General features: G+C 45.0%; 1 protein-coding gene across 4 annotated transcripts in view; it reads right to left on the bottom strand.

Moving 5' to 3' along the window:
- Nucleotides 1-1,535: 1,535 nt before the first annotated feature.
- The window catches only part of LOC127045389 (high-affinity choline transporter 1-like), a 43,169-nt gene continuing 18,223 nt past the window's right edge, over nucleotides 1,536-26,481 (bottom strand). For all 4 annotated transcript variants that reach the window (XM_050941492.1, XM_050941487.1, XM_050941480.1 and 1 more), the window contains 4 exons: nucleotides 18,761-18,904; nucleotides 7,286-7,439; nucleotides 4,368-4,585; nucleotides 1,536-2,501 (listed from right to left, as the gene is read on the bottom strand). In XM_050941492.1, coding sequence (XP_050797449.1) covers nucleotides 2,025-2,501; nucleotides 4,368-4,585; nucleotides 7,286-7,439; nucleotides 18,761-18,904 — 993 coding nt within the window. In that variant the 3' untranslated portion in view covers nucleotides 1,536-2,024. The remainder of the gene's footprint in view (nucleotides 2,502-4,367; nucleotides 4,586-7,285; nucleotides 7,440-18,760; nucleotides 18,905-26,481) is intronic.

Here is a 26,481-nt window from a genome sequence, read left to right as displayed (position 1 = left end):
TACAGTTACATCAAAAGCAGGCCCCAATATGTTTAAATAAAACATATATGCATCTCTTAAAGCTTGTAATTGTTCATACATTTTTCAAAGTTGGGTACTAGAGGGAAAAATGAACTGAGTTCAGATTCTTCATTTTCATTATTATGCAGCCAAAATGAATGACTTCTACTCTTTTTTACTGAAGGGGCACAGTCCCTGCCTTTCAAAATATTCTTCATGTGGCTGTTTTTGACACACCTTTTACATAATAACATAGGATTGCAGTATGGGCTCACAGTTGAGGTCCATATAGTCTGGTGTCCTCCTGTCTCTAACAGAGGCCAGCACCAGATCTGTCAGAGGAAAGTGCAAAAACCCCCATAATAGACAGCTATGAAATAAAATGCCCATAGGGAAGTTTATTCCCAATTCCCATCAGTTAGTGGTTGATTTATGTCTGTCTTTAAAGAAAATCCTATCTAATAGAACTGTGGATTTATTTCATTATCTTTACAAACCTATAATCCTTCTCTGAATCTTTGTTTAAGCTTATGGCCTCAGTGATAGCTTGTGGCAGTGATTCCACATGTTAATTCTGTGGTTGTGAAAAAAAAAATCCTTTCTTAGTTTTAAATGTATTACCTTGGCTCAGGTGATTTGGTTCAATCTATTATAGAGATAGAGACCAGTCCCAAAGTTCAGATCCACATCTCAAACTCTCCCCATATGTGGATGTGTTTGGCTCTGGGGTTTAGGTTCAGTTTCATCGCAAACGTTCAATCTGATAATAACAAACCAATATATGTCTGTATAATAAAAGAAACAAAATGTTAATCAGAGAAGAGATTTTAGCTTCCAGCTTTCTAAGGGGATATTATAAATAATCATGAATAAAAAATAACTCAGCATGTAATGAAAAATACCTTGACCCATATTATGAAGTAAACAATATTAAGTATGTGTCATGGTAAAATTCCCCACTCTGAACCTTAGCGTCCAAAAGATGGGGTACCAGCATGAATTCCTCTAAGCTCAATTACCAGCTTAGTACTTGTAGCGCTGCCACCAACCAGGAATTCCAGTGCCTGGTACACTCTGGTCCCCCCAAAACCTTGCCCGGGGACCCCCAAGACCCAGACCCCCTGGATCTTAACACAAGGAAAGTAAACCCGTTCCCTCACTGTTGCCTCTCCCAGGCTTCCCCTCCCTGGGTTACCCTGGAAGATCACTGTGATTCAAACTTCTTGAATCTTACAACAGAGAAGAAAATTCACCTTCCCCCCTCCTTCTCTTTCCCCCTCCCAGACTCTCCCTCAGAGACAAAGTAATCCTAACACAGAGAGAAATTAACCTTTTTCTTCCCCTTCCCTCCTTTCTCCTCACCAGTTCCCTGGTGGATCCAGACCCAGTCCCCTGGGGTCTCACCAGAATAAAAAAAAAATCAGGTTCTTAAACAAGAAAAGCTTTTAATTAAAGAAAGAAAAAACAGTAAAAATTAGCTTTGTAAATTTAAGATGGAATATGTTACAGAGTCTTTCAGCTATAGACACTTGGAATACCCTCCCAGCCTAAGTATACAAGTACAAATTAAAATCCTTTCAGCAAAATACAAATTTGAACTCCTTTCAGCCAAATACACATTTGAACTCCTCCCAGCCAAATACACATTTGCAAATGAAGAAAACAAACATAAGCCTAACTTGCCTTATCTACCTAGCACTTACTATTTTGAATCTATAAGAGCCTGTATCACAGAGATTGGAGAGAAACCTGGTTGCATGTCTGGTCCCTCTGAGCCCCCAGAGTGAACAACAACCAAAAACTAACAGCACACACAAAAACTTCCCTCCCTCAAGATTTGAAAGTATCCTGTCCCCTGATTGGCCCTCTGGTCAGGTGACAGCCAAGCTCACTGAATTTGTTTAGCCTTTACAGTCGAAAGAGACATGAAGTACTCCTGTTCTATTAACCCTTAACTATCTGTTTATGACAGTATGTATTTCAATAGGATTAATATAAACTATATTTTTTTGTAAGCCCACTTGTTAGTCTATCTCAGGGAGTGGAACAGAAGCCTCACTTTCTTTTATTACGCTGCAAACGTCCCACCCATGAGGGAGGATGTTTCTCTTAAACAAAAATGCCACCAGGTATGAAACAGCAACAATAGTCCCCAAAGTGAGAAGCATGGTGAAGGTTTTAAAAGGGAACAGCTGGATGTAGACCCCGTCCACAAGGGAGCAGCCTGGGTAGTGGATTACAGGGGGGATTTTCAGGGAAGGCTCCCCTGCCAGCAGCCTTAACAGGAACCCGAAGAGGAATCCAGCAGCTGAGCCATATGTGTTGGTGTTGGGAATGAAGAGGACGCAGAAGAGTTGGGGAAAGAGAAGGGCGTACACCAGCTCGCCACTCAGGAACCACAGACTATAAACAGAGTTAGAAAGGAAAGCCAGGCCTGCAGCAGCTGCCCCAAAAACCACCATGGAGACCCTCATTATACAGACAACTTCTTTCTCCGTAGCCTGTAAAATAAGAGAATATTGTAGAAATCATCACTGGCTCATTTTTATTCTCACCCTGAAACAGATCTCAAGGTTACAAAAGTTAGACGAGTTTATTAAGAGATGCTGACATCACTATAACAGTGCACGCTAGTGTTTGTGTAACAACCTCCACCTTGCCAGTGGTGTTTGAACTCAGAACTTTCAGCACCAAAGCCTGGACCTCCACTTAAAATAAAGGAGGAACTTTATTAGCTGTACTGTTGATTAATGACTGAAGCCAGCACATAAGTTAGAGTGGCCTTGAATTTTGGGTGCCCAACTTTAGACCCCAGAGCCTGATTTTCATGAACTACCCACAGCTGCATTCAAAACCAATGGGAGCTACAGGGGTTTAGCTCCTCTCAACATCATACCACACCATATGTCTGCAACTGAGCTCCCAAAATCTGAGGCATGCAAATGGAGAGGCCAGGACGTTAGCTTTTAACATCAAACCAGGTCAGAATTCATATGTTTTACCAAATTAATAATATTGATCCTTACAGATTTTACATTTGTATTATTCGTCTGTGGTAAGGAATTTTCCATATTAAAAACTGATAAATTTAAGAAATGTTTACAGAAGTGAGGGTAAATTTTAACCCTGTTGAATGGTGTTTATCATGCATCCTTGCTCTAGAGAGCTTTTCTGAGTTGTTTTTAAGTCCCGCAGGTTGGCCTCATGCTGGGATAGATTATGTGGGATGAAATCAGAGGCAAGTCTAAATGAACATACATAAGAGAATGTAAGCAATTATAATTTACACCTTCTGGAATTCTCAGTGTGTAAGTTATGCTAACTTGGCCAATACTACAAAATATGAACAAAATCACACTCTTCAGCGGACATAGTTATGCCAGCAAAACCTCTTATGTGGATGCAACTGTGCTGACAAGAGTGCTTTATTTGGCAGAGCTAATGTTGTTCAGGGAGGTGGGAGTAGCTATGCTGGCAGAACTTCTTTTGGTGGCATATGCTGTGTCTCCACTAGGGGGCTCTGTAGCATAGACAGGCCAGGGGACTCCCTGTGGTGTGCTTTGATATACTGCTGTTTGAAAAGGAATTCCCTATTAAAAACCTAGCTACACATCTTATATAAATTAGACTATAATACCCATTTCTAGTATACAGTAACCTTGTGCATTAATCTTGGCCTCCTAATTTTTCCTTTGTCATAACACAATGTATTTGCCAGAGTTTAAATAAAAAAACTCAGGCATCAAGTAACAAAGTCCAGATCCCAAGAAATTCAATTTACTGTCCTATCTTTACCATGTACCTTTAAACTACAGGATATCAGTGTGATTTACAAGCTTTATGGATAAATCATTTCACCACCACTGAAATGCAGTCGCCGGCTAGAAAACTTCTCTGTTGCTTTTTTTTTAGTTCCAATTTTTTAAGTTTTCTTGCCTCCTCTGTGTCATATGAGAGCATCTTAAGTTTGCTTGGAAGGCCGGGTTTCTCTTTCTGGAGTCATTAATAATGAAACAAAACCATTTTAACAAATGGAACAACAGTCAGAGAGGAGCCAAAAAGCACCTTCTTCTCTCTAATATGTTGCATGAGTGCTTTGAAGTGCTTTGCCCAAAGGCTTTTTGCTATTCTCTTTGACTTCATTAGAGACTATGAAATAGAGGCACAGCCTTGTCATTTGCTAAATGACTAGTTCAAAGTCTACCCTCTGGAGTGATTCCATCCTATGTCTAGAGCCCAATGACACCATTTTACTGCAACATTCACCTTGAGAAATCTCCTGCGGGTATACAGAGAAGTAGCTTAAAAACCTTCCATTATTTTCCCCATGTGATTCATGGTGTCAAAGGCTCACAAAGACTCCTCACCTTTTTCCTAAGAATTTTCCTGTAGATGTTGTGAGCTAGCATGGAGCTGGCTGATAGAAGGGCTGAATCTGCAGAAGACATGACGGCAGCAGCAATGGCTCCTAAGCCAGCAACAGAAACATACGTTGGGCAAAGATACTGCAGAACAATGGGTAATATCATGCTAGACTCCCCTCTTTCATTAGGGGTTGGCAGACCATAGCTTGTCTGATTCCAGTCTAAAAAAGAAAAGAACATTAATTAACAGGGAGTTTTGGATTTGCTTTGTTAATTTTTCATTCCTTTACTCTCTTCTGTGTTGAAATAGCTAACAGTAAATTCTGCATTGATCTTGACTTTTTTTTTTTTGCAAGGTGAAGTAAGACATACTTATTTCCCCTGCAACAATCAATAACACTGAAGGGAAAGATCATTAGGAATGCTGTCAGCATCCCTGGGCTTTGTAAAATCTCTAAATTGTCTGAAATTCACCAAAACTTTCTAAGCTTCATCATGCTTTGAGGTCTGTGGTTTTGGGGTTATGAAAATGGAAGGAGAAATTAAATGAAATGAAATTCAACCTTGAAAAACACTGGAACATTCATCTGAAGGAAAACAGTCCAAAGCACAGCATAGAAGGAAGATATTTGGAATGTCATAAAACAAGAACTTCATCAAATCAGTTGGTTAACAAACAAAAGTCGATCCAATTTGGGATGCACAGACAGAAAGAGGGATACGACAGCTCCTGTCTACATAGCACTGTTCTATATAGACACTTAGGCCCCATCAGCATAGTATCTGAGCACCTTACTAACACCAATGAGTTTATCATCTCAATATTTTTTCTGACAAGGAAGTAGTAATATCCCAATTTTTCAGATGGGAAACTGAGGCACAGGGATTAAGTGTATGCTTGTGGCAGAACTGGGAACAAAATGCAGATTTTCTGAGTTTGTTATGATTTAACCTTGAGGCCATTCTTCTGCCTGCTGAGATTGCACCTTAAGTACTGTTCTGGGCATGAGAGTTGGCAATGCTGACATTTTGAATCTCTGTGACTGTAACTCTGTAAGCCTAATATTGCAATGAGCTTACTTTTTTTTTAAATTCTGAAGGACAGTTCCTCAGCTATTGTGAATGGTGTGAGCTACACAGAATTACACAGCCAAGGATCTAGCCCCCATTTTATATGACTAGGGATTAAACAAACAAGCCTCTTTGTACCAGAGCACGGCCTATTTAACCATAACAGAAAAATTAATGAGGAAAATATAACTTCCAGAGTGGAAAGAATGATCTTAGCGGTTGAAAGAATTTTAACACCGAGGATAGCGGGCCTGGGTCCAGCCTGCCCTGTTCCATGTTCTAGCCTACAGCTGCCAGATATTCTAGGAGTTGTAGGCCAGGCTGCAATGCAAGGTTCACAAGACTGGGTGATTTTCTTAAAGCCCCGGCTTCATATAGAAGCTCAACTTTCATTTATAAACTAAAGTTCGTTTTTAGCCATATGGTCATGGAGAAAAGTTTGAAAACGTGACCCAAGCTTTAAGGCAAAGTAATCTTTTTTTAAAAATCTCATGATTTTTAAACCAGTTGCAGGATTGTTGAAGCATGACTCATGGTTTTTGAATGCTTGGGGACAGCTATAATGCTGTCCTTAGAGTGGACAGAAGGTCCAAGCAAGCAGAAGCGTAAGGAAGCTCTTCAGGGGCTGGGATCAAGGGGGTGTGATTCCTTCTTGAGAGGGAGCCAGGGAAGAAGCCTGGGAGAGTGTCTGCTGAAAACATTTCAGAAAGCTTAGGATGAGATGGGCTAAAGTAGGAAGTATCTGGAAAAAAGTGAAGAAGGGCAGGGATTTTAGTACAGTTCACAGCAGCTTAGGGTACGTCTACACTGGAATAAAAACCCATGGCTGGCCCGGCTCAGCTGACTCAGCCTCACAGGGATCAGCCTGTGGAGCTAAAAATTGCTGTGTAGATGTTTGTGGTCAGGCTGGAGCCTCGGCTGGATCCTCCCCCATCACAAGGTCCCAGAGATCAGGCTCCAGTCCAAACCTGAACGTCTACAGAGCAGTTTTACAGCCTTGTAACCAAAACCCCGTGAGCCCAAATCAACTGACCTGGGCCAGCTGCAGGTGTTTAATGGCTATGTGGACTTTACCCTTACTGTTTTAGGAAGCCTGGGCTGAAGACTGCATGAGATGATGGACCTGGACTTCCCTTACGGTGCCATCTATAGGAGATGGGAACCTCTGCAAATAAGGAGAAGGCCCTGGAAAGAAGGCAAAAGAGACTGGCTGGAAGATTTGGATTTTTCCATTTAGTTTGGACTCTTCTTTGTGACTTTTGTATCCTGGAATGTTTTTAAGTTTGAAAACAGGGCTCTCTGAGACCTCCTTCCAGCCAGCTAAAAGGAGATCACCACGTATTGGGAAAATGAGGCATCCACTGCATCTCCATGTGGGACAGGTAAGATGCCTGTTACAGGGAGACTAATATTTACTTTGCTATTCATTGTGTCACTGTTTACTTTTTCTTCCTTCACTTGTTTGTTTTATCCATCAATTGTGCCTCGTACGCAGAGGCAGCTCTATGTTTTTTGCAGCCCCAAGCACGACAGTCAGCGAGCATTCGGCGATGTTTCTGTGGGAGGTCTGCCGGTCAAGCGGATTCAGTGGCGGTTCTGCGGGTGATCTACACTGGTCCCGTGCCTTCACCATACCTGCTGCCGAATTGCTGCTGAAGCCGCGGGACCGGCTGACCTCCCACAGAGGGCTCCCTGACTGCCGCCCTCTTGACAACCAGCATGCCGCCCCCCAGCAAGATTTTGGGAGAATGGACAAGCGTGTGTGTGTGTGTGTGTGCACAGTGCCTAGCAAAATAGGCCATTGATTATGGCCTCAAGATGCTAATGGAAAGAAACAGCTTTTGTGTTACCTGTAGAAGCAGCTACTGCGCCAATAAGAACAGATGGAATGACCATGAAAACACACCCAAACCCTGCAAAATAAGAAGTGAGCCTTGCTTGTCTGGATGAGGAGGCTGCGAGGACTCTTTGGAAATAGATCTGCCATGGAATACTTCCAAGAGCCTGAAATGAAGGTAAACCATTAAAAATAACTCATGCATCACTATTAGGGGCTGGAGTGACATTTGCTATAGACCTTCATTTGCCCCCTCCCCCATCAGAATTTTCATTGGTCTATATGCTCCATTATGTCTTCCACTCTTTGTCCCCCTCCCTCCCAACTTTGCAGGATATAATATAACCACATATAATGTTCTACATGCTGATGCAACTTCCCCTCCCTCCCCTGAATTTTTCTGAATTCGGGGCAAACCTATCCCCATGAAGGCAGTTCCTGCCTCCAGACAGTAGTCATTCTGGTGTTACTACTGCTACTGCAACCTTGGGGTTGTAATAATCCTTCTGGCTGTCACTCTGTCCTTTTTCAGGGGAGGGTGATTGGTAGGTCTGTGCAGTCACAGATCCATTATTATCTTGGCCCGCACTTCACCCTTTGCTTGTCTCTCTCCTAATCCCATCCCTTTTCTTTGCAACCAGGAAAGATCCCCTGCAGAACCAGGCTTCATAGCACACAGGGGTGTATGCTCCTTGCTTAGGCTGCCTTCATTCTGTAGCAGAGCTGCCCTTGTTCCACTGTTTTTGTGGGAAAAGTAGCAGGAGTTTCCCTGTCAGGCGCTCAGGGTGTCTTTGGCACAGGAACTCCTTTGTTGTCATCTATTATTTTTACAGCACCCAGCACACAGGACAAATAATAAGCCTGGCCCTACCCTAAAACCTTATAATCTAAGTTTAAACACAAGCCGAGATTAACAAACTTCCTGGAGAGGGATGGGCTGAGGCAGGACGAGGGTCACAGCAGTAAGAGCACCCTGCTTCTCATACAGCATTGTTATTATTTATTATGAGGGCTGTCAAGTGATTAAAAAAATGAATCATGATTAATCGTGTGATTAAAAAAAATGAATCACGATTAATCGCACAATTAATTGCACTGTTAAACAATAATAGAATGACCATTTACTAAAATATTTTGGAATGTTTTCTACATTTTCAGATATATTGATTTCAATTGCAATACAGAATACAAAGTGTACAGTGCTCACTGTATTTTTATTTCAAATATTTGCACTGTAAAACACAAAAGTAATAGTATTTTTCAATTCACCTAATACGAGTACTGTAGTGCAATATCTTTATCATGAAAGTTGAACTTACAAATGTAGAATTATGTACAAAAATAACTGCATTCAAAAACAAAACAACAATTTTTGATGGCATTTCACATAGGCGCCAACTCCATGGGTGCTGCAGGGCTGGAGTGCCCATGGGGAAAAATTCGCAGGGGCTCCGCACCCACTGGCAGCCAAGCTCCTCCCGCCTCCATCCCCGCTCCTCCCTGAGGAGCCGCATCCCTGCTCCTGCCCCTCTCAGCGCTTCCTGCCCGCTGCCTAACAGCTGTTTGGCGGCACTTAGGACTTTCCAGGAGAGAGGGAAAGGAGTGGGGACGTGGTGCGCTTGGGGGAGGAGGCAATAAAGAGGCGGGACAGGGGTGGGGACTTGGGTAAAGGGGGTGGAATTGGGGCAGGGTGAGGGTGGTGTAGGGGTGGGCAGAGGTGGGGCCAGGGGCGGGGGGGAGGGGTCAAGCACTCATGGGGTAGAGGGAAAGTCGGCCCCTATGGCATTTCAGATTTTTAAACCTTGCATTGAGTGCTGTAGCTATTTTTAGAAATCTCACATTGGTACCTTTCTTGTGTTTTGTCAAATCTGCTGTGAAACAAACATGTGCTGGGTCATCATCCGAGATGGCTATAACGTGAAATGCAGGTAAAGCTGAACAGGAGACATACAATTCTCCCCCAAGGAGTTCAGTTACAAATTTAATTAACACATTATTTTTTTAATGAGCATCATCAGCATGGAAGTATGTCCTCTGGAATGATGGGAGAGTATGAAGGGGCATATGGACGTTTAGCATATCTGGCACGTAAATACCTTGCAATGCCGGCTACAAAAGTGCCATGGGAATGCCTGTTCTCACTTTCAGGTGACATTGTAAATAAGAAGCAGACAGCAGTATCTCCCGTAAATGTAAACAAACTTGTTTGTCTTAGCAATTGGTTGAACAAGAAGTAGGACTGAATGGACTTGTAGGCGCTAAAGTTTTACATTGTTTTGTTTTGAGTGTAGTTATGTAACAAAAAAAGTCGACATTTATAAGTTACATTTTCATGATAAAGAGATTGCACTAAAGTACTTGTATGAGATGAATTGAAAAATACTATTTCATTTGTTTATTATTTTTACAGTGGAAATATTTGTAATAAAAGTAATATAAAGTGAGCACTGTACACTTTGTATTCTGTGTTGTAATAGAAATCAATATATTTGAAAATTAAGAAAAATATCCAGAAATATTTAATAAATTTCAATTGGTATTGAACAGTTTAACAGTATGATTAATCGTGATTAATTTTTTTGAGTTAATCGCATGAATTAAGTGAGATTAATCAACAGCCCTATTTATTATTTATATATATCTTATACCTGTTTCATTCCCTGGCACTCTCACTCCTGTTGGTGAAATCTTTTGTAGGCTGTGGCTATAGGAGAAATGGTCTGGTAAAATAAGAACCCACCCAGCCTTTCGCCTTTCGCTTGAAGTGAATCTGAATCAAACATTTCTGGCAAGTTGGAAAAGAGAAGTTGCTGTTTAATTGTTTTCCTTATGCATTTCTAGGATCCATTCAGGATCTGAAGTAGCCATGCCAAAATTCTGTGAGTAAAGCTGCTGTAATGGTATTCCCATTCCCTGGCCAGATTCTCCGTTGTTGTAAAGCTGTAGTGACGTCAGTGGTGCTATGCCAGTTGGGAATCTGGCCCGGAATGTTTATTACGTGTCCCTGCAATGCCTGTGCTCTTAAAAGTCCAGTTCTATAGGTCAAAGAGGTTCAGGTAATTCTGATAAACATTCAGATTTGGCGTGCCCTCCCGAATGCAATATGTCAACTGTGAGGTGCATCTGACATTAATGCACCATAATTAAGGCTCTGATTTAGTCACAGGTTGTGGAAGTCATGGAATCTGTGACTTCCAGCGACCTCTGTGACTTCAGCCTGCTGTGGTCGGGAGCTGTGGGGTGGCCTCCGCTGCTCCAAGCCATTGCAGGTGATGGGGGTACCCCCCTGTCATAAACAGATAGCTAAGGGTTAATGTCTCTTTCACCTGAAGCACCTGACCAGAGGACCAATCAGGAAACCGGATTTTTTCAACTCTGGGTGGAGGGAAGTTTGTGTCTGAGTCTTTGTTTTCTGTCTGCCTGCTTTCTCTGAGCTTTGGAGAAGTAGTTTCTACTTTCTAATCTTCTGTTTCTAAGTGTAAGGACAAAGAGATCAGATAGTAAGTTATATGGTTTCTTTTCTTTGGTATTTGCATGAATATAAGTGCTGGAGTGCTTTGATTTGTATTCTTTTTAAATAAGGCTGTTTATTCAATATTCTTTTAAGCAATCGACCCTGTATTTTGTTACCTTAATACAGAGAGACCATTTGTATGTATTTTTTCTTTCTTTTTTATATAAAGCTTTCTTTTAAGACCTGTTGGAGTTTTCTTTTCTGGGAAATTTCAGGGAAATTGAGTCTATACTCACCAGGGAATTGGTGGGAGGAAGAAATCAGGGGGAGATCTGTGTGTGTTGAATTTGCTAGCCTGATTTTGCATTCCCTCTGGGTGAAGAGGAAAGTGCTTTTTGTTTCCAGGACTGGGAACGGAGAGGGGGAGTCACTCTGTTTGGATTCACAGAGCTTGTGTCTGTGTATCTCTCCAGGAGCACCTGGAGGGGGGAAGGGAAAAAGGATTATTTCCCTTTGTTGTGAGACTCAAGGGATTTGGGTCTTGGGGTCCCCAGGGAAGGTTTTTCAGGGGGACCAGAGTGCCCCAAAACACTCTAATTTTTTGGGTGGTGGCAGCAAGTACCAGGTCCAAGCTGGTAACTAAGCTTGGAGGTTTTCATGCTAACCCCCATATTTTGGACGCTAAGGTCCAAATCTGGGACTAAGGTTATGATATGAGTAGCAGCGGTTGGGATATAGACAGAATCCAGAAGCCAGTAGGAATATTATATTTTTCTTTTCTCTGCTAAGGGCTTTTTAGCAGAGAGAAACAGTTGGTTTTAAAAGGGAACCAGAGAGAATTTTTTTTTTCTGCTCTCTCTGGCAGTTTGTGGCTTGCATGTTAAGCAAGAAGCCATTACCAGACTGTTAAGGGTCTTTTGTCACACAATAGCACTCCCATTGAGAGTCAGTACCAGCACTATGTGCATGCAAATAAAGTGGTTTTTCAGGTTTACTTAACATTGAAAATTAGCTAAAGGCACTGTTGCTAGGCAGACTTCAGGAGGCAACAGAGAACCTGCAGTTCAGAAGATAAACACCGGAGGGCACCCCAACACAAGAAAACAGGAATCATGACTTCTAAGGCAAAAATTGAGGCCGAAGAACAAATCAAAGAAGCTGAACACAGGCGACAACTGGAAATAAAACAAAAAGAGATGGAAATGAAAGAAAGAGAAGAACAAATCAAACTGGCAGCCTACCAAAGAGAACAGGCAGCCAAAGAGGCAGCACACAAAAGAAAACTAGAAGAAGAAGAGGTGGCCCACCGAAGGAAACAAGCAGAAGAAGAGTTGGCCCACCGAAGGAAGCAAGAAGAAGAAGAGGTGGCCCACCGCCGAGAAATGGAAAAACAACAAAAAGAAATGGAAAAACAACAAAAAGAGAATGAAGAGAAGGAAAAACAGAGAAAACATGAACTGGAGTTGGCAAAAGCTGGGCTGCATGTGCCAGCTAACCCTAACAACCCGGCGCCAATTATTGCTCCACAGCACAGGAAATTTCCCACCTACAAGGCAGGTGATGACACCGAGGCCTTCTTGGAAAATTTTGAAAGAGCCTGTCTTGGGTACAGCATCCCTGAAAACCAGTACATGGTAGAATTGAGGTCACAGCTCAGTGGACCTTTAGCAGAGGTGGCAGCTGAAATGCCTAAGCAGCAAATGAATGACTATAAACTTTTTCAAACCAAGGCCAGATACAGAATGGGGATAACCCCAGATCATGCCCGTCGGCGCTTCAGAACCCAAAAGTGGAAACCAGAGGTGTCATTTCCCAAACACGCCTACTACGTTGCAAAAAACTATGAGGCCTGGATAACAGGAAACAACGTTCAAACCTTGGAAGAACTGCACCTCCTCATACAAATGGAGCAGTTCTTGGATGGTGTTCCTGAAGACATCACACGGTACATACAAGATGGAAAACCCAAAGATCTCGCTGAGGCGGGGGAGATTGGAGCCAAATGGATGGAAGTGGCAGAAAGCAAGAAAGCTACTGTCAAGGGGAACGAATACCCCAGGGGGCACACCGACCATAAACCCTACAACTGAGGACAGCCAAAGACCCCACATACAACCCAAGTAAAGCCACAGACGCCCTACTCTTCCACCTCACTAGTCTCCAGTAACTCACCTCGGCCCAGTGACCCATCCGATGGAAGATGCTTTAAGTGTAATGAACTGGGTCATATCAAGGCCAACTGTCCCAAGAACACCATGCGAGTGCAATTCATTACACCACCATCACACCAAAGATCCTCAGGCCCAGATGCCTCTCAAATACCCTTGGAGCGAAGGGAAAATTTGAGAGTGGGAGGAAAGAAGGTTACTGCGTGGAGAGACACGGGGGCACAAGTGTCAGCTATCCACCAATCCTTCGTTGACCCCAAATTCATCAACCCAAAGGCCAAAGTTACAATTTACCCCTTCATGTCACAAGCTGTAGACTTGCCTACAGCTCAACTGCCTGTCCAGTACAAAGGCTGGTCAGGAATGTGGACTTTTGCAGTCTATAACAATTATCCTATCCCCATGCTACTGGGGGAAGACTTGGCCAACCAGGTGAGGCGGGCCAAGAGAGTGGGAATGGTTACACGTAGCCAAACCAGGCAAGCTTCCAGACCCATTCTTGTTCCTGAGCCGTCCACAGAGGCCCCGTCTGTGTTACCAGAGACCCAGACAGAGGTAGTGGACCCGGATTCCATGCCTACCACTGAAACAGCCACAGCATCTCCAGTCCCAGGCCCGGAACTGGAACAGCAACCAGCACCAGCAACTGCAACCACATCTTCAAACTCAACGCCAGAGGGCGCCAGCGAGCCAGAACTGGCAGAAGCAGCAAACAGCCATACCCAAAAGGCTCAGCCAGAGCCTGAAATACCCTCAGGTGCACCAGCGGAGAGCGGTTCACCAGCAACGGAAACAACCCCATCACCTACATCGCTTCCAGAGGGACCAAGCCCAAGTCCACAGTCTGAGGAAGAACTGGTGACCCCAGCCTCAAGGGAACAGTTCCAGACTGAGCAGGAAGCAGATGACAGCCTTCAGAAAGCATGGGCGGCGGCACGGAGCACCCCACCGCCTCTCAGCTCTTCTAATCGATCCCGGTTTGTTATAGACCAAGGACTTTTATACAAGGAAATTCTTTCTGGTGAACACCGGGAAGAATGGCAGCCGCAAAAACAGTTGGTGGTTCCAACTAAGTACCGGGGGAGGCTCTTAAGCTTAGCCCATGATCATCCCAGTGGCCATGCTGGGGTGAACAGAACCAAGGACCGGTTGGGGAAGTCCTTCCACCGGGAGGGGATGGGCAAGGACGTTGCCAAGTATGTCCGGTCTTGTGAGGTATGCCAAAGAGTGGGAAAGCCTCAAGACCAGGTCAAGGCCCCTCTCCAGCCACTCCCCATAATTGAGGTCCCATTTCAGCGAGTAGCTGTGGATATTCTGGGTCCTTTCCCAAAAAAGACACCCAGAGGAAAGCAGTACGTACTGACTTCAGTGGACTTTGCTACCCGATGGCCAAAAGCAGTAGCTCTAGGCAACACCAGGGCTAACACTGTGTGCCTGGCCCTAACAGACATCTTTGCCAGGGTAGGTTGGCCCTCTGACATCCTTACAGATTCAGGGTCTAATTTCCTGGCAGGGACCATGGAAAAACTGTGGAAAACTCATGGGGTGAATCACTTGGTTGCCACCCCGTACCACCATCAAACCAATGGCCTGGTGGAAAGGTTCAATGAAACTTTGGGGGCCATGATACAAAAATTCATCAACGAATTCTCCAATAATTGGGACCTAGTGTTGCAGCAGTTGCTGTTTGCCTACAGGGCTGTACCACATCCCAGTTTAGGGTTTTCACCGTTTGAACTTGTGTATGGTCACGAGGTTAAGGGACCATTACAGTTGGTGAAGCAGCAATGGGAGGGGTTTACGCCTTCTCCAGGAACTAACATTCTGGACTTTGTAAGCAATCTGCAAAGCACCCTCCGACACTCTTTAGCCCTTGCTAAAAAGAATCTAAAGGATGCTCAGGAAGAGCAAAAGGCCTGGTATGACAGACATGCCAGAAAACGTTCCTTCAAGGTAGGAGACCAGGTTATGGTCTTGAAGGCGCAACAGGCCCATAAGATGGAAGCATCATGGGAAGGGCCATTCACGGTCCAAGAGCGCCTGGGAACTGTAAATTACCTCATAGCATTTCCCAATTCCTCACTAAAACCTAGAGTTTACCATGTTAATTCTCTCAAGCCTTTCTATTCCAAAGACTTACAGGTTTGTCAGTTTACAGTCCAGGGAGCTGATGCTGAATGGCCTGACGGTGTCTACTACGACGGGAAAAAAGACGGTGGCGTGGAAGAGGTGAACCTCTCAACCACCCTGGAACGTCTGCAGCGGCGACAAATCAAGGAGCTGTGCACTAGCTTCGCCCCATTGTTCTCAGCCACCCCAGGACGGACTGAGCGGGCATACCACTCCATTGATACAGGTAATGCTCACCCAATCAGAACCCCACCCTACCGGGTGTCTCCTCATGCCCAAGCTGCTATAGAACGGGAGATCCAGAACATGCTACAGATGGGTATAATCCGCTCATCTACCAGTGCATGGGCATCTCCAGTGGTTCTGGTACCCAAACCAGATGGGGAAATACGCTTTTGCGTGGACTACCGTAAGCTAAATGCTGTAACTCGTCCGGACAACTATCCAATGCCACGCACCAATGAGCTATTGAAGAAGTTGGGATGTGCCCAGTTCATCTCTACAATAGACTTAACCAAGGGGTACTGGCAAGTACCGCTAGATGAACCTGCCAAGGAGAGGTCAGCATTTGTCACCCATGCGGGGGTGTATGAATTCAATGTCCTTCCTTTCGGCCTTCGAAATGCACCCGCCACCTTCCAGAGGCTGGTAGATGGTCTACTAGCTGGACTGGGAGAATTTGCAGTTGCCTACCTCAATGATGTGGCCATTTTTTCAGACTCCTGGCCCGAACATCTACTACACCCGGAAAAGGTCTTTGAGCGCATCAGGCAGGCAGGACTAACTGTTAAGGCCAAAAAGTGTCAAATAGGCCAAAACAGAGTGACTTACCTGGGGCACCAGGTGGGTCGAGGAACCATAAACCCCCTACAGGCCAAGGTGGATGCTATCCAAAAGTGGCCTGTCCCACGGTCCAAGAAGCAGGTCCAATCCTTCTTAGGCTTGGCCAGATACTACAGGCGATTTGTACCACACTACAGCCAAATCGCTGCCCCATTGACCGACCTGACCAAAAAGACCCAGCCAAATGCTGTTAAGTGAACTGATAAGTGTCAAAAGGCCTTTACCCAGCTTAAGGCAATGCTCATGTCTGACCCTGTGCTCAGGGCCCCGGACTTTGACAAGCCATTCCTAGTAACCACAGATGCATCTGAGCGTGGTATAGGAGCAGTGCTCATGCAGAAAGCAACAGATCACAACTTCCATCCTGTCGTGTTTCTCAGCAAGAAACTGTCTAAGAGGGAAAGTCACTGGTCAGTCAGTAAAAAGGAATGCTATGCCATTGTGTACGCCCTGGAAAAGCTACGCCCATATGTTTGGGGACGGCGGTTCCAACTACAAACTGACCATGCTGCACTAAAGTGGCTTCATACTGCCAAGGGGAACAACAAGAAACTTTTTCGTTGAAGTTTAGCTCTCCAAAATTTTAGTTTTGAAATTCAGCACATCACAGAAGCTTCTAACAAAGTAGCTAATGCACTCTCCCGTAAAAGTTTCCCAAAATTCAGTAGTTAAAAAGTGTTCTTAAAATGTAAAAGTCTGTTAGTTATATACTTAGGGGTATATGTAAAGGTGCATGTGTTGTATTAATCTGTTTACTTTCAAGTTCTAAAAGAAAATCGCCGCCAGTGAGCTTCCCCACTGTCTGCAATTTGGGGGGCGTGTCATAAACAAATAGCTAAGGGTTAATGTCTCTTTCACCTGAAGCACCTGACCAGAGGACCAATCAGGAAACCGGATTTTTTCAACTCTGGGTGGAGGGAAGTTTGTGTCTGAGTCTTTGTTTTCTGTCTGCCTGCTTTCTCTGAGCTTTGGAGAAGTAGTTTCTACTTTCTAATCTTCTGTTTCTAAGTGTAAGGACAAAGAGATCAGATAGTAAGTTATATGGTTTCTTTTCTTTGGTATTTGCATGAATATAAGTGCTGGAGTGCTTTGATTTGTATTCTTTTTAAATAAGGCTGTTTATTCAATATTCTTTTAAGCAATCGACCCTGTATTTTGTTACCTTAATACAGAGAGACCATTTGTATGTATTTTTTCTTTCTTTTTTATATAAAGCTTTCTTTTAAGACCTGTTGAAGTTTTCTTTTCTGGAAAATTTCAGGGAAATTGAGTCTATACTCACCAGGGAATTGGTGGGAGGAAGAAATCAGGGGAAGATCTGTGTGTGTTGAATTTGCTAGCCTAATTTTGCATTCCCTCTGGGTGAAGAGGAAAGTGCTTTTTGTTTCCAGGACTGGGAACGGAGAGGGGGAGTCACTCTGTTTGGATTCACAGAGCTTGTGTCTGTGTATCTCTCCAGGAGCACCTGGAGGGGGAAGGGAAAAAGGATTATTTCCCTTCGTTGTGAGACTCAAGGGATTTGGGTCTTGGGGTCCCCAGGGAAGGTTTTTCAGGGGGACCAGAGTGCCCCAAAACACTCTAATTTTTTGGGTGGTGGCAGCAAGTACCAGGTCCAAGCTGGTAACTAAGCTTGGAGGTTTTCATGCTAACCCCCGTATTTTGGACGCTAAGGTCCAAATCTGAGACTAAGGTTCCACCATGGGCCCACGGAGCTGCGGTTAGCAGAGGTACCCTGTAGCTCCTGGCCCCGATGGGTGGTGGGGACACCCCACATCTCCCAGCTGCTGCGGCCGCAGGGGAACCCCCTAGCTCCCAGCTGCCACGGGCCCCTGGAGCTGCAGGCGGTGGAGGTACTTTGGAGCTCCCAACTGACATGGGAGGCCTGGGCACCCCACAGGTCCCAGCTTCCACAGGCAGTGGGGGACCCCTGGAGCTGCAGGTGGCAGGAGTACACTGCAGTCCCCAGCTGCTGCAGGCAGCTCCTAGCCCCAAGCAGCTGCCCTGCTTCAGGTGGTGTGGGGACCCGCAGGTCCCCATTTTGTCTTGGATATCTTTAGTAAAAGTCACAGACAGGTCACAGCTTCTGTGAATTTTTCTCTTTTACCCATGACCTGTCCATGACTTTTATGAAAAATACCCATGACAAAATCTTAGCCTTAACCATAATAAAGATGCATCCATACAGGGCCGTCCCTAGCTATTCTGGGGCCCTACGCAGCCCCGCCCCCCGTGCAGAGGAGCAGGCCTCTGCGGGGGTGGGGGCTGGCTTGGGGGGCAGGGGGAAACCACCCCCCAGCACTCACCAGTGATGCGGCTGGGGTCAGGTCCCTGCACTTCCTGCCATCTGTGAGTGCAGGCCTGGCCCTGCTGCACTCCTCAGGGGTGGGAAGAGGTGGGGCAGGAGTAGAGCAGGGGTGGGAAGAGTGGGTGGGGGGAGTAGGGCGGGTACTTTGGGGGAAGGGGTGGAGTGGGGGAGGGACTGGGGCAAAGCAGGGGTGGGAAGAGGCAGGGTGGGGGCGGAGAAGGGGTGAGAAGAGGCGGGGTAGGGGCAGAGCGGGGCGGGGGCTTTGGGGGAAGTGGTGGAATGGGGACAGGGCTGGGGTGGAGCAGGGATGGGAAGAGGTGGGGCTGAGGTAGGGCAGGGGTGGGGGGTCTGGGGAAGAGGCAGAGCAGGGGTTGGAGCAGCACGCAGCTGTGCAGGGCATCAGGAAATTTGCATATGGCTAAGGATGGCCCTGCATCCGTACAAATATCTGCAATTCCGAAGTGTCTTTCTCCCTCTATTCTATCGTGTAAAATTCAGGCTGTACTAGTGGGTTTATAAAAAGGTGCTTTGCTTTTACTGACGCTCCAGGTGAACTATTAGAAGGAATGGATGGAAAAAAGATCTTACCAAATACAGAAGTTCATCTAACCATCTTCCAAGATAGTTTGTTTCCAGTTTCCCAATCCATGGTACTTGATAGAATTCATTAACAGCAGTATAATAAATGCTTTCAGTTGCAGAGTTCAGCAGCGCAAATGGCACACAAATCCACTGTGTTAAGCATGAAAACAATTATCAGTAAAATTGGCTAATGTACACCAGACAACATTTGTAACTCCTCTGTTTTCCCTATAAACCTGAAATTCCACCTCCCCATACCATACCACCGCCAAACCTTGGGATTCCACAGAAATCTGAAATTGCCTCCCACCTTTAAGCTCTCATATGGGATTTTTCTAATGTTAAGGGTGGCGGTGTTGTGAGTAGAGTGAGGCTAAGAAGGGGAAAATTAACTGTGGTGTACCTAGTCCTGTTTAACTTTTCCATTTAAACTTCTATCTTGTTTTCAAGAGCTCTTTTCATATAGCTCACATGGGTACTCTGTCCTTGTCATTTTATATGGTGGCTGGTTTTGTATAGACATGTTGCTTTGCATTGCTTTGGTGCTACAAACCAGCCCTAAAGCTGATTTAAGTGGGGAAGCATGTCAGGGGACTCTTCCTCATCCCTGAGGTTTCCTATAAACCTGCAGAGAGGCTGCTGCACAGGTCCTGTGGGTGTCGTGCTGTGTTCTATGGCACAGCTTCGTCTAGTCCTGACCCCGTGTAGGCATATCCAGTCAGAGGCATAGCGAGCGCCCTCCGTACGCTCTGACCGGAGGGGGCCCCGCAAGGAAGGGGGCCCCTAAAAGTGGCAAAAAAAATGTAAGGTATAACTAGGTAAGTGACATTTATTGACGCTATTGCACAATCCATGTCGGTTTTACTGACAAACCCGTGAAGTCATTATGATACATCATAATGCTATTGGCTACATCAGTTGTCTGTCGGTCAGTTTCGAATTTTAGTTGGACCCATTCAAAGAATGTGTATTTACGTTCATAATGGCAGTCAGCGGATAAATGTTATTAATTTAGTTGTTTAGTTTTTTATTGTTTCCAACGCAGAAGCATGCTTTGTCATGTCTAAGAGAATGTATAAGAGCGGAGCTAGTAAATGAAAGGCAGCAAAAGATGCCGAGAAGGAACTTGAGAAAATTCCAAAGTTGTCAACGTATTTTGCGCTGCAATCCAACATACAGGTACAGGCACATGAAACAGACAGTGCTAGCAGCGACGAATCGTATCCAGAAGTATCCAGAAGTGCTTCAAGTGAGGTCGAAGATGAAGCCAGTTGTTCTACCAAACAAACTGTGACAGATATTCCAGCTGCTGCCGGGAAAGAAGTATTTGAATCTGAACCACTGACTGATGATCCAGGAGACTGGCCGTCTATAATATCGGACAGGCAAGTGTGTGACATTGTTGCACGTGGCCCACCGCAGCAGAATGAAAGTTACGAATTTCCATTTAACGAGGAGAGACGGAGGTTCACAAGTACTCATTTCCATCGAACCATGGCAAATGGCGAGAAAATAAGACATTCATGGTTAATGTACTCAGTTCAGAAAGATGCCATTTTTTGTTGTAAATTATCTGGCACTGGCCACATACCGCTACGTCGTGGAACATCTGCTTGGAAAGCACTGTCAAAAAGACTTCAGCAGCATGAAACAGGCAAAGGTCATCAAGACTTTATGGTGAAATGGTTTGACCTTCGGTCAGGCATAGTAAACCGTACATCTATTGACCAACTCGAATTGCAGGCTTTTCTGAAAGAAAGAGATTTCTGGAGAAACGTTGTCAAATGCATGGTTGATGTCGTTATTTTCTTGTCCGAAAGAAACTTAGCATTTCGAGGAAGTAATGAAAAGCTCGGCGATCCTTCAAATGGCAACTTTTTGGGACTGTTTGAATTGCTTGCAAAGTATGATACTGTCCTCAGCGAACTTTTACAGAGGATTAAGAAGGCAGAGACACATGTTCAGTACCTCAGTCCACAGATCCAAAACGAGCTGATTCAACTTGTTGCCAGTAACATTCAAGAGGCCAACATAGCGCAGCTTAAAAAAGCAAAATATTATTCAGTTATTTTGGACTGTACTCCTGACATGTCACACGAAGAACAGATGTCTGTGGTATTACGCTTTGTTGAATGCAACGGTGAAGATGGTGTCAATATTCGTGAAGCGTTTGTTGGTTTTCTTAATGTTCATGATACAACTGGCGAGGGCTTATTGGAAGTGTTTCTTGAAAAGGCAAACAACTTAGGAATAGACATTGCTGACATGAGAGGCCAAGCTTATGATAACGGCACAAATATGAGAGGAAAGAATAAAGGAGTTCAAGCCCGCATGCTAGACATAAATGACCATGACTTGTATGTACCATGTGGAGCTCACACTTGGAATCTTGTGATTTCAGACGCGGCAAAGTCATCAAAATATGCTGTTGGCTTTTTCGGTCTGATTAATAGAATATACGTTATCTTTTCTTCTTCACCTTCACGTTGGGATATACTTCAAGAATATATGCCAATATCTGTTAAAGGATTATCGGACACTCGTTGGGAGTCGAGAATTGATGCTGTGAAGCCATTGCATTATCACCTTGAAGAATTGTGCAATGCTTTGTCATCTTTGCGAGAATATGCGCTCGAAAAGAAAGATGGCAATACAGCAACAGAAGCCGGTGCGCTTTTAGACCATGTTACTACGTGGCCTTTTGTTCTGACTGTGTACACGTGGTACGATATACTATTTCATTTCAATAAAACCAGCAAATTAATTCAGTCACCAGATGTGTCAATTGACGTACTGCAGGCAGAAATCGGTGCTACAATGAAGTTTTTGGAAGACTATCGAAATACAGGATATAACTCTGTGGTCACAAATGCACGTGAAATAGCAGAGCATATGGGTATTGAGCAGGTGTTTCCAGAAACCAGGGTGCGACATAAGAAGAGAATGTTTGATTACGAATGTGCTGATGATTCGAGTTGTCTTTCTGCCGAAGAAAAATTCAAATCACAGTTCTTTCTTGTTCTCACTGATCAGGCCATATCTTCTGTTTCATCGCGATTTGACCAACTTGTGGAGTGGTATAAGTTGTTTGGATTTCTGTACAACGCTAACAGCCTGAAGCAGTGTCACAGAGAAAATGAACTGGAGAATCACAGCAAAAATTTTGAAAGAAAAATGGGAGACATTGATGCCAACGAACTCATAATGGAATTGAATCATTTTATTTATGTCATCGAGAAAGAGAGAGGACTTGTCACGGCAAACAATTTTTTAACGTACCTATACAAGAACAGCCCTCAGGAGATATATCCGAATCTTTGCATTTGCATCAGAATTCTTCTGACCACACCAGTTACTGTCGCTGGTGCTGAAAGGAGCTTCAGCAGAATGAAACTGATCAAGAATATCCTGCGCTCAACCATGACAGATGACAGGCTTTCTGCGCTTGCAGTTATCTCAGTCGAAAACAAGATTGCCAGATCTCTGGACTGTGACGCATTGATTAACCAATTTGCGGAGAACAAGGCTCAAAAGAAGCGTTTTGCGTAAATACAGAATACATGTACACTGTAGGCCTATGTATACATAATATGAACTCTGTATATTGTATAAAATAAATACTGCATTCCAGTTTCTGCATTGTAAGGGGCCCCGGACATATGTTTGGAGGGGGCCACGTTCTTTGTTGCTACGGCCCTGTATCCAGTGCAGTTTACCTCAGCTTCCTGATGGATTACATTGCTATGGGGCTGGGAACAGCCAATGGCAAATCAAATGGAAGCAATTCCATTTGGCTCTAACAAAACAGCGGCTGAAATATTAACCATGCAGCCTCTTGAACAATGATGATGATTAAGCAGTGATAATGCAATTTCCTGTTTTCCCTGCTGAAATAGATACTGTACTGGTAACTCAACACTGTTATAACTCAGAGAGCCTTCTCAAGGTACAGCAAGCACTTTCTCCCTTGAGAATCCTGGATGTGACTCGCTCAGAGAGCGTTGCCTTGACCCCCTTTACAGATCTGCACATGAGGCTGCTGTCCTGAACATACCTAAAAACTGAAGGTTTACTTTTGCCCTAAATCTTTAAGAACTCAGCTTTGGCTGTAAGGCCCATGGAGGTGGTGATGTGAAGACACAAGCCCTGTAGAATACAAGACTAAGAGCAGTGTCACTGGTACACTCTCCTTTATGTTGTACTACTGTACATAGCAGTGGCGTAGCCAAGCCAGGACACTTGGGTGGACCCCAACTTCAGGTGAGTGGGCAAGCACCTGCACCCTGACCCCACTCTCTGACTGGAGCACTGGACGGGCAGAGCGGGGCAAGCGCCTGACCCTGCTCCCCGACTGGAGTGCTAGGCAGGTGGGTGGAGCGGGGCAAGCCCCCGACCCCATTCCCCATCTGGAGCACTGGGTGGGTGGAGTGGGCAAGCCCCCACGCCCTGACCCTATCCCTTGGCTGGAGTGCTGGCCAGCAGGCGGAACAGGGCAAGTGCTGGGGCCAGAACAGAGCCGGGTTGGAGGGTGTGAACCTGGATGCTAAATGGATGGGTCACGGCCCACCCAGGCCCACTTGTGGCTATGCCCCATGTACATAGTGCCCTCCCAGTGGGGAACAGCTGTGCTTGTGCTGTAAAGATGTGGGGTGCGGCAGCAGAGACCAAAAGTCTTCCTCCATTTTGGAAGGCCGGGTTCCAGACTGCCGGGCCAGAGCAAGCTGTGGCTGGCTGTTACTTATAGCAGCATCTTGTTGCTGTGTTAAAAGTGTTTAAGTAATAATGTCATGTTAAATATAAGCTCTCTGGGCCTCAAGAAGAACACACTCCCCACGGTGGGGAACGTCTCTGCTGGCTGGCATAGCTAGGGTGAGGGCATTGTCTGTCCTGCCCCTTTGGGAGAGGCGGGTGCCGATGTGGGTGGTAGCCTGCACTCTCCTTGTGCTCTCTAGACACAAGTGGAACAGTTATTCCTAGCTAGGTGTGAGTGTGCTTGTGGAACCCAACAGTTCCTGGTGCCTCCTGCTTCCCTCACCCCATCCTGAGCACCCATTCTGGGTGAAAAAAGCAATCTTGCCTAAATGGCTAAAGCCTTTTGAAGACAGCAGTTTTGTTTATAGCCATGTTCTGGATCACATTAGGCTGAGCTGCCGGTTAAGTGACTAGTGTTAACCTGTTTCAGAGTAGCAGTCGTGTTAGTCTGTATCTGCAAAAAGAGCAGGAGTACTTGTGGCCCCATAGAGACTAACAAATTTATTTGAGCATAAGCTTTCGTGGGCTACAGCCCACTTCATCAGACACGTGTGTTAACCCAGCCACCAGAGGGGGCCCATGCTGTTCCATGAAAGCAGTTGGAAGACTGCAGTAATAAAGCCTTGTGGAGTTCAAATAAAGTCTATTCCTTGGGTCATACCAGGCTTCTTGCAACATTTAAGGAAAGATAAACTGAAGACTAAAGTTTCCCCACTTTGGCCTGTGCAGGTCTCCCGGCCTGAATTCCCTAGTGACTATTTTGTTTGTGATATTAGAGTAAAACGGTCTGAACAAAAATGCAGAAGCCGGATCCTGCCTTATGCTATCTCTGCACCTGAAAAACTACAGTCAGGAGAAGGGCTGCTGTGTCCTAAACCTAGCTCTTCCAAAACCCATGCGACCTGAAGCTCATCTCACATCACTGTAAATCAGGATTAGCTCCACGGAGTTACATTGGCATACAGTTGGTGTCAGAGAGAGGGAAGTCAGGCTTAATATTCTGCAGAGCTTGGTGAGTCACTCCTGTGTTGAGCCTTGGAGGAGCATTCTGTGGAAGGGATTTGGGGTCGGAAGCTATAGGTTATGTGAGTTTTAGTGTCTCCTTTACCACCAGGGCCAGCGCCAGGGTTTTTGCCTCCCTAAGCAGCGAAAAAAAAGCCACGATTGCGATTGGGGCCTCTGCTCCACTACTGCACCACTTTCTTCTTCGGCAATTCAGCAGCCGGTCCTTCCCTCTGAGAAGGACCAAGGGACCAGCCACTGAATTGCCGCTGAAGAGCCCGATGTGCCGCCCCTTCCCCTTGGCTGCCCCAAGCACCTGCTTGCTGAACTGGTGCCTGGAGTCGGACCTGTTTACCACTTATGGAATGCATCCACTTCCACTTGGAATACTCACAATAATCCTGGCATAAGAAGAGCTTGTGTAGGCACTCCCTGTCTCTCTAGAATACGTGGGGTCACTGTTTCAAGAAATATGTGCAGTAATCTGACCCTTCAAAGACAGAGCTCCAGTGATTGGTGGTGTTGGATCCAGAGTCATAATCATCATGATCTTTTTCTAATATGCTAAGACTCAGTGGCAGTTCCAGGCACCAGTGCTCCAAGTGTGTGCCTGGGGCGGCAAGCCACGAGGGGCGCCCTGGCAGTCCCTACCAGGGCGGCAGTCAGGCAGCCTTCGGCAGCTTGCCTGTGGGAGGTCGCAATTCGGCAGCAGGTACGCTGAAGCCGCGGGACCGGTGGACCTTCCGCAGGCAAGCCGCCGAATCCACGGGACCAGGGACCTCCTGCAGGCAAGCCGCTGCAGGCTGCCTGACTGCCGTATTTGGAGCAGCAAAGAAGCTAGAACTGCCCTTGCTAAGACTAAACACTGTTTTTGATTTAAAGAGTTTTAATTTCAGTCCATCTAATTTAGAAGTGTTGTTACAGACCCATTCATTACAAATTAAAGTGCAACACTCTGACAGTCACCTCCTACTGCTCATTCTGTTGGGATTGTTTTGGATGTCCATAAAGGCTCCATCCTACAAATACTTATGTATGTGAATTAGTTCCATTGGACTGCTTGCCTAAGTACTTCATGTAAGTATTTATAGGACTGTGCGAACCTATACAGACCCTGTGTCCTACACAGACCACCATGCCTGCCTGCAGACCCATGGATTTCATTGAAGGTCTATGTAAATGCAGGGATCCTCCCACATAGAACTCAATGTAGGACTGGAAAGGTAGGTACCTGTCCCACAAACATTTAAGCATGTGCATAACTGTAATTGAAATGAATGGGGTCACTCACATGAGTAAAGTTACACATGTGCTTATAGAATTGAGTTGTTTTTAAGCACCACTGGGCAAGGACTTTTCTTTAAACTTTCACCTAACTTTGGGTACCTGAAATCAGCATTTCCAAATCTTCCAACATGTGTGCGGTTCCCCCCAAAAGTGTCATGTTAATCTGAATTTTGAATCTTTTTAAAAAAAATACCTAAAATATTCTCTGATGATATTTCCCCCTTAAGTACTTAAATATATTTATATTTTTAAAACTGTACCTCAGTTTAACAGTGATTTGGAGAGAGGGTAGAATTGAGGTTTTTGTGAGTCTGAATAGTGTATTGCTTGAGAAACCTGTTGCTGTTTTAACACAGACATTTAGAAAATGGCATGTTCCAGCTTTGCAGAAAGAAGAATTGTTTTCTAATAAATTCTGACTTTGAGGTGGTTTCTGACACTCTTGCACATTCTAGACTTAAAATACGCTACTGGGGAAGGCACTTGGAAGGACTTAGGAAATTTGGTCTTTTGATCAATTGACCTAGAAACTACAACACTACACCCTCATAAAAGAATTATTGTTCACCCTGTGCTCTGCTCTGAGCCTTATTAAGGATTTTACATATGATTTATGCTGCTGTGTAAATCCTCTTGTAAGCCAGTGAAGTGTTTGTCTTAATAAGACATACTGAAAGATCCTTGGG

Source organism: Gopherus flavomarginatus, chromosome 1, assembly GCF_025201925.1.
Source record: "Gopherus flavomarginatus isolate rGopFla2 chromosome 1, rGopFla2.mat.asm, whole genome shotgun sequence".
Taxonomy (NCBI): domain Eukaryota; kingdom Metazoa; phylum Chordata; order Testudines; family Testudinidae; genus Gopherus; species Gopherus flavomarginatus.
The sequence above is the reverse complement of the archived record's forward strand: the minus strand, read 5'-3'. Positions and strand labels throughout refer to the sequence as shown.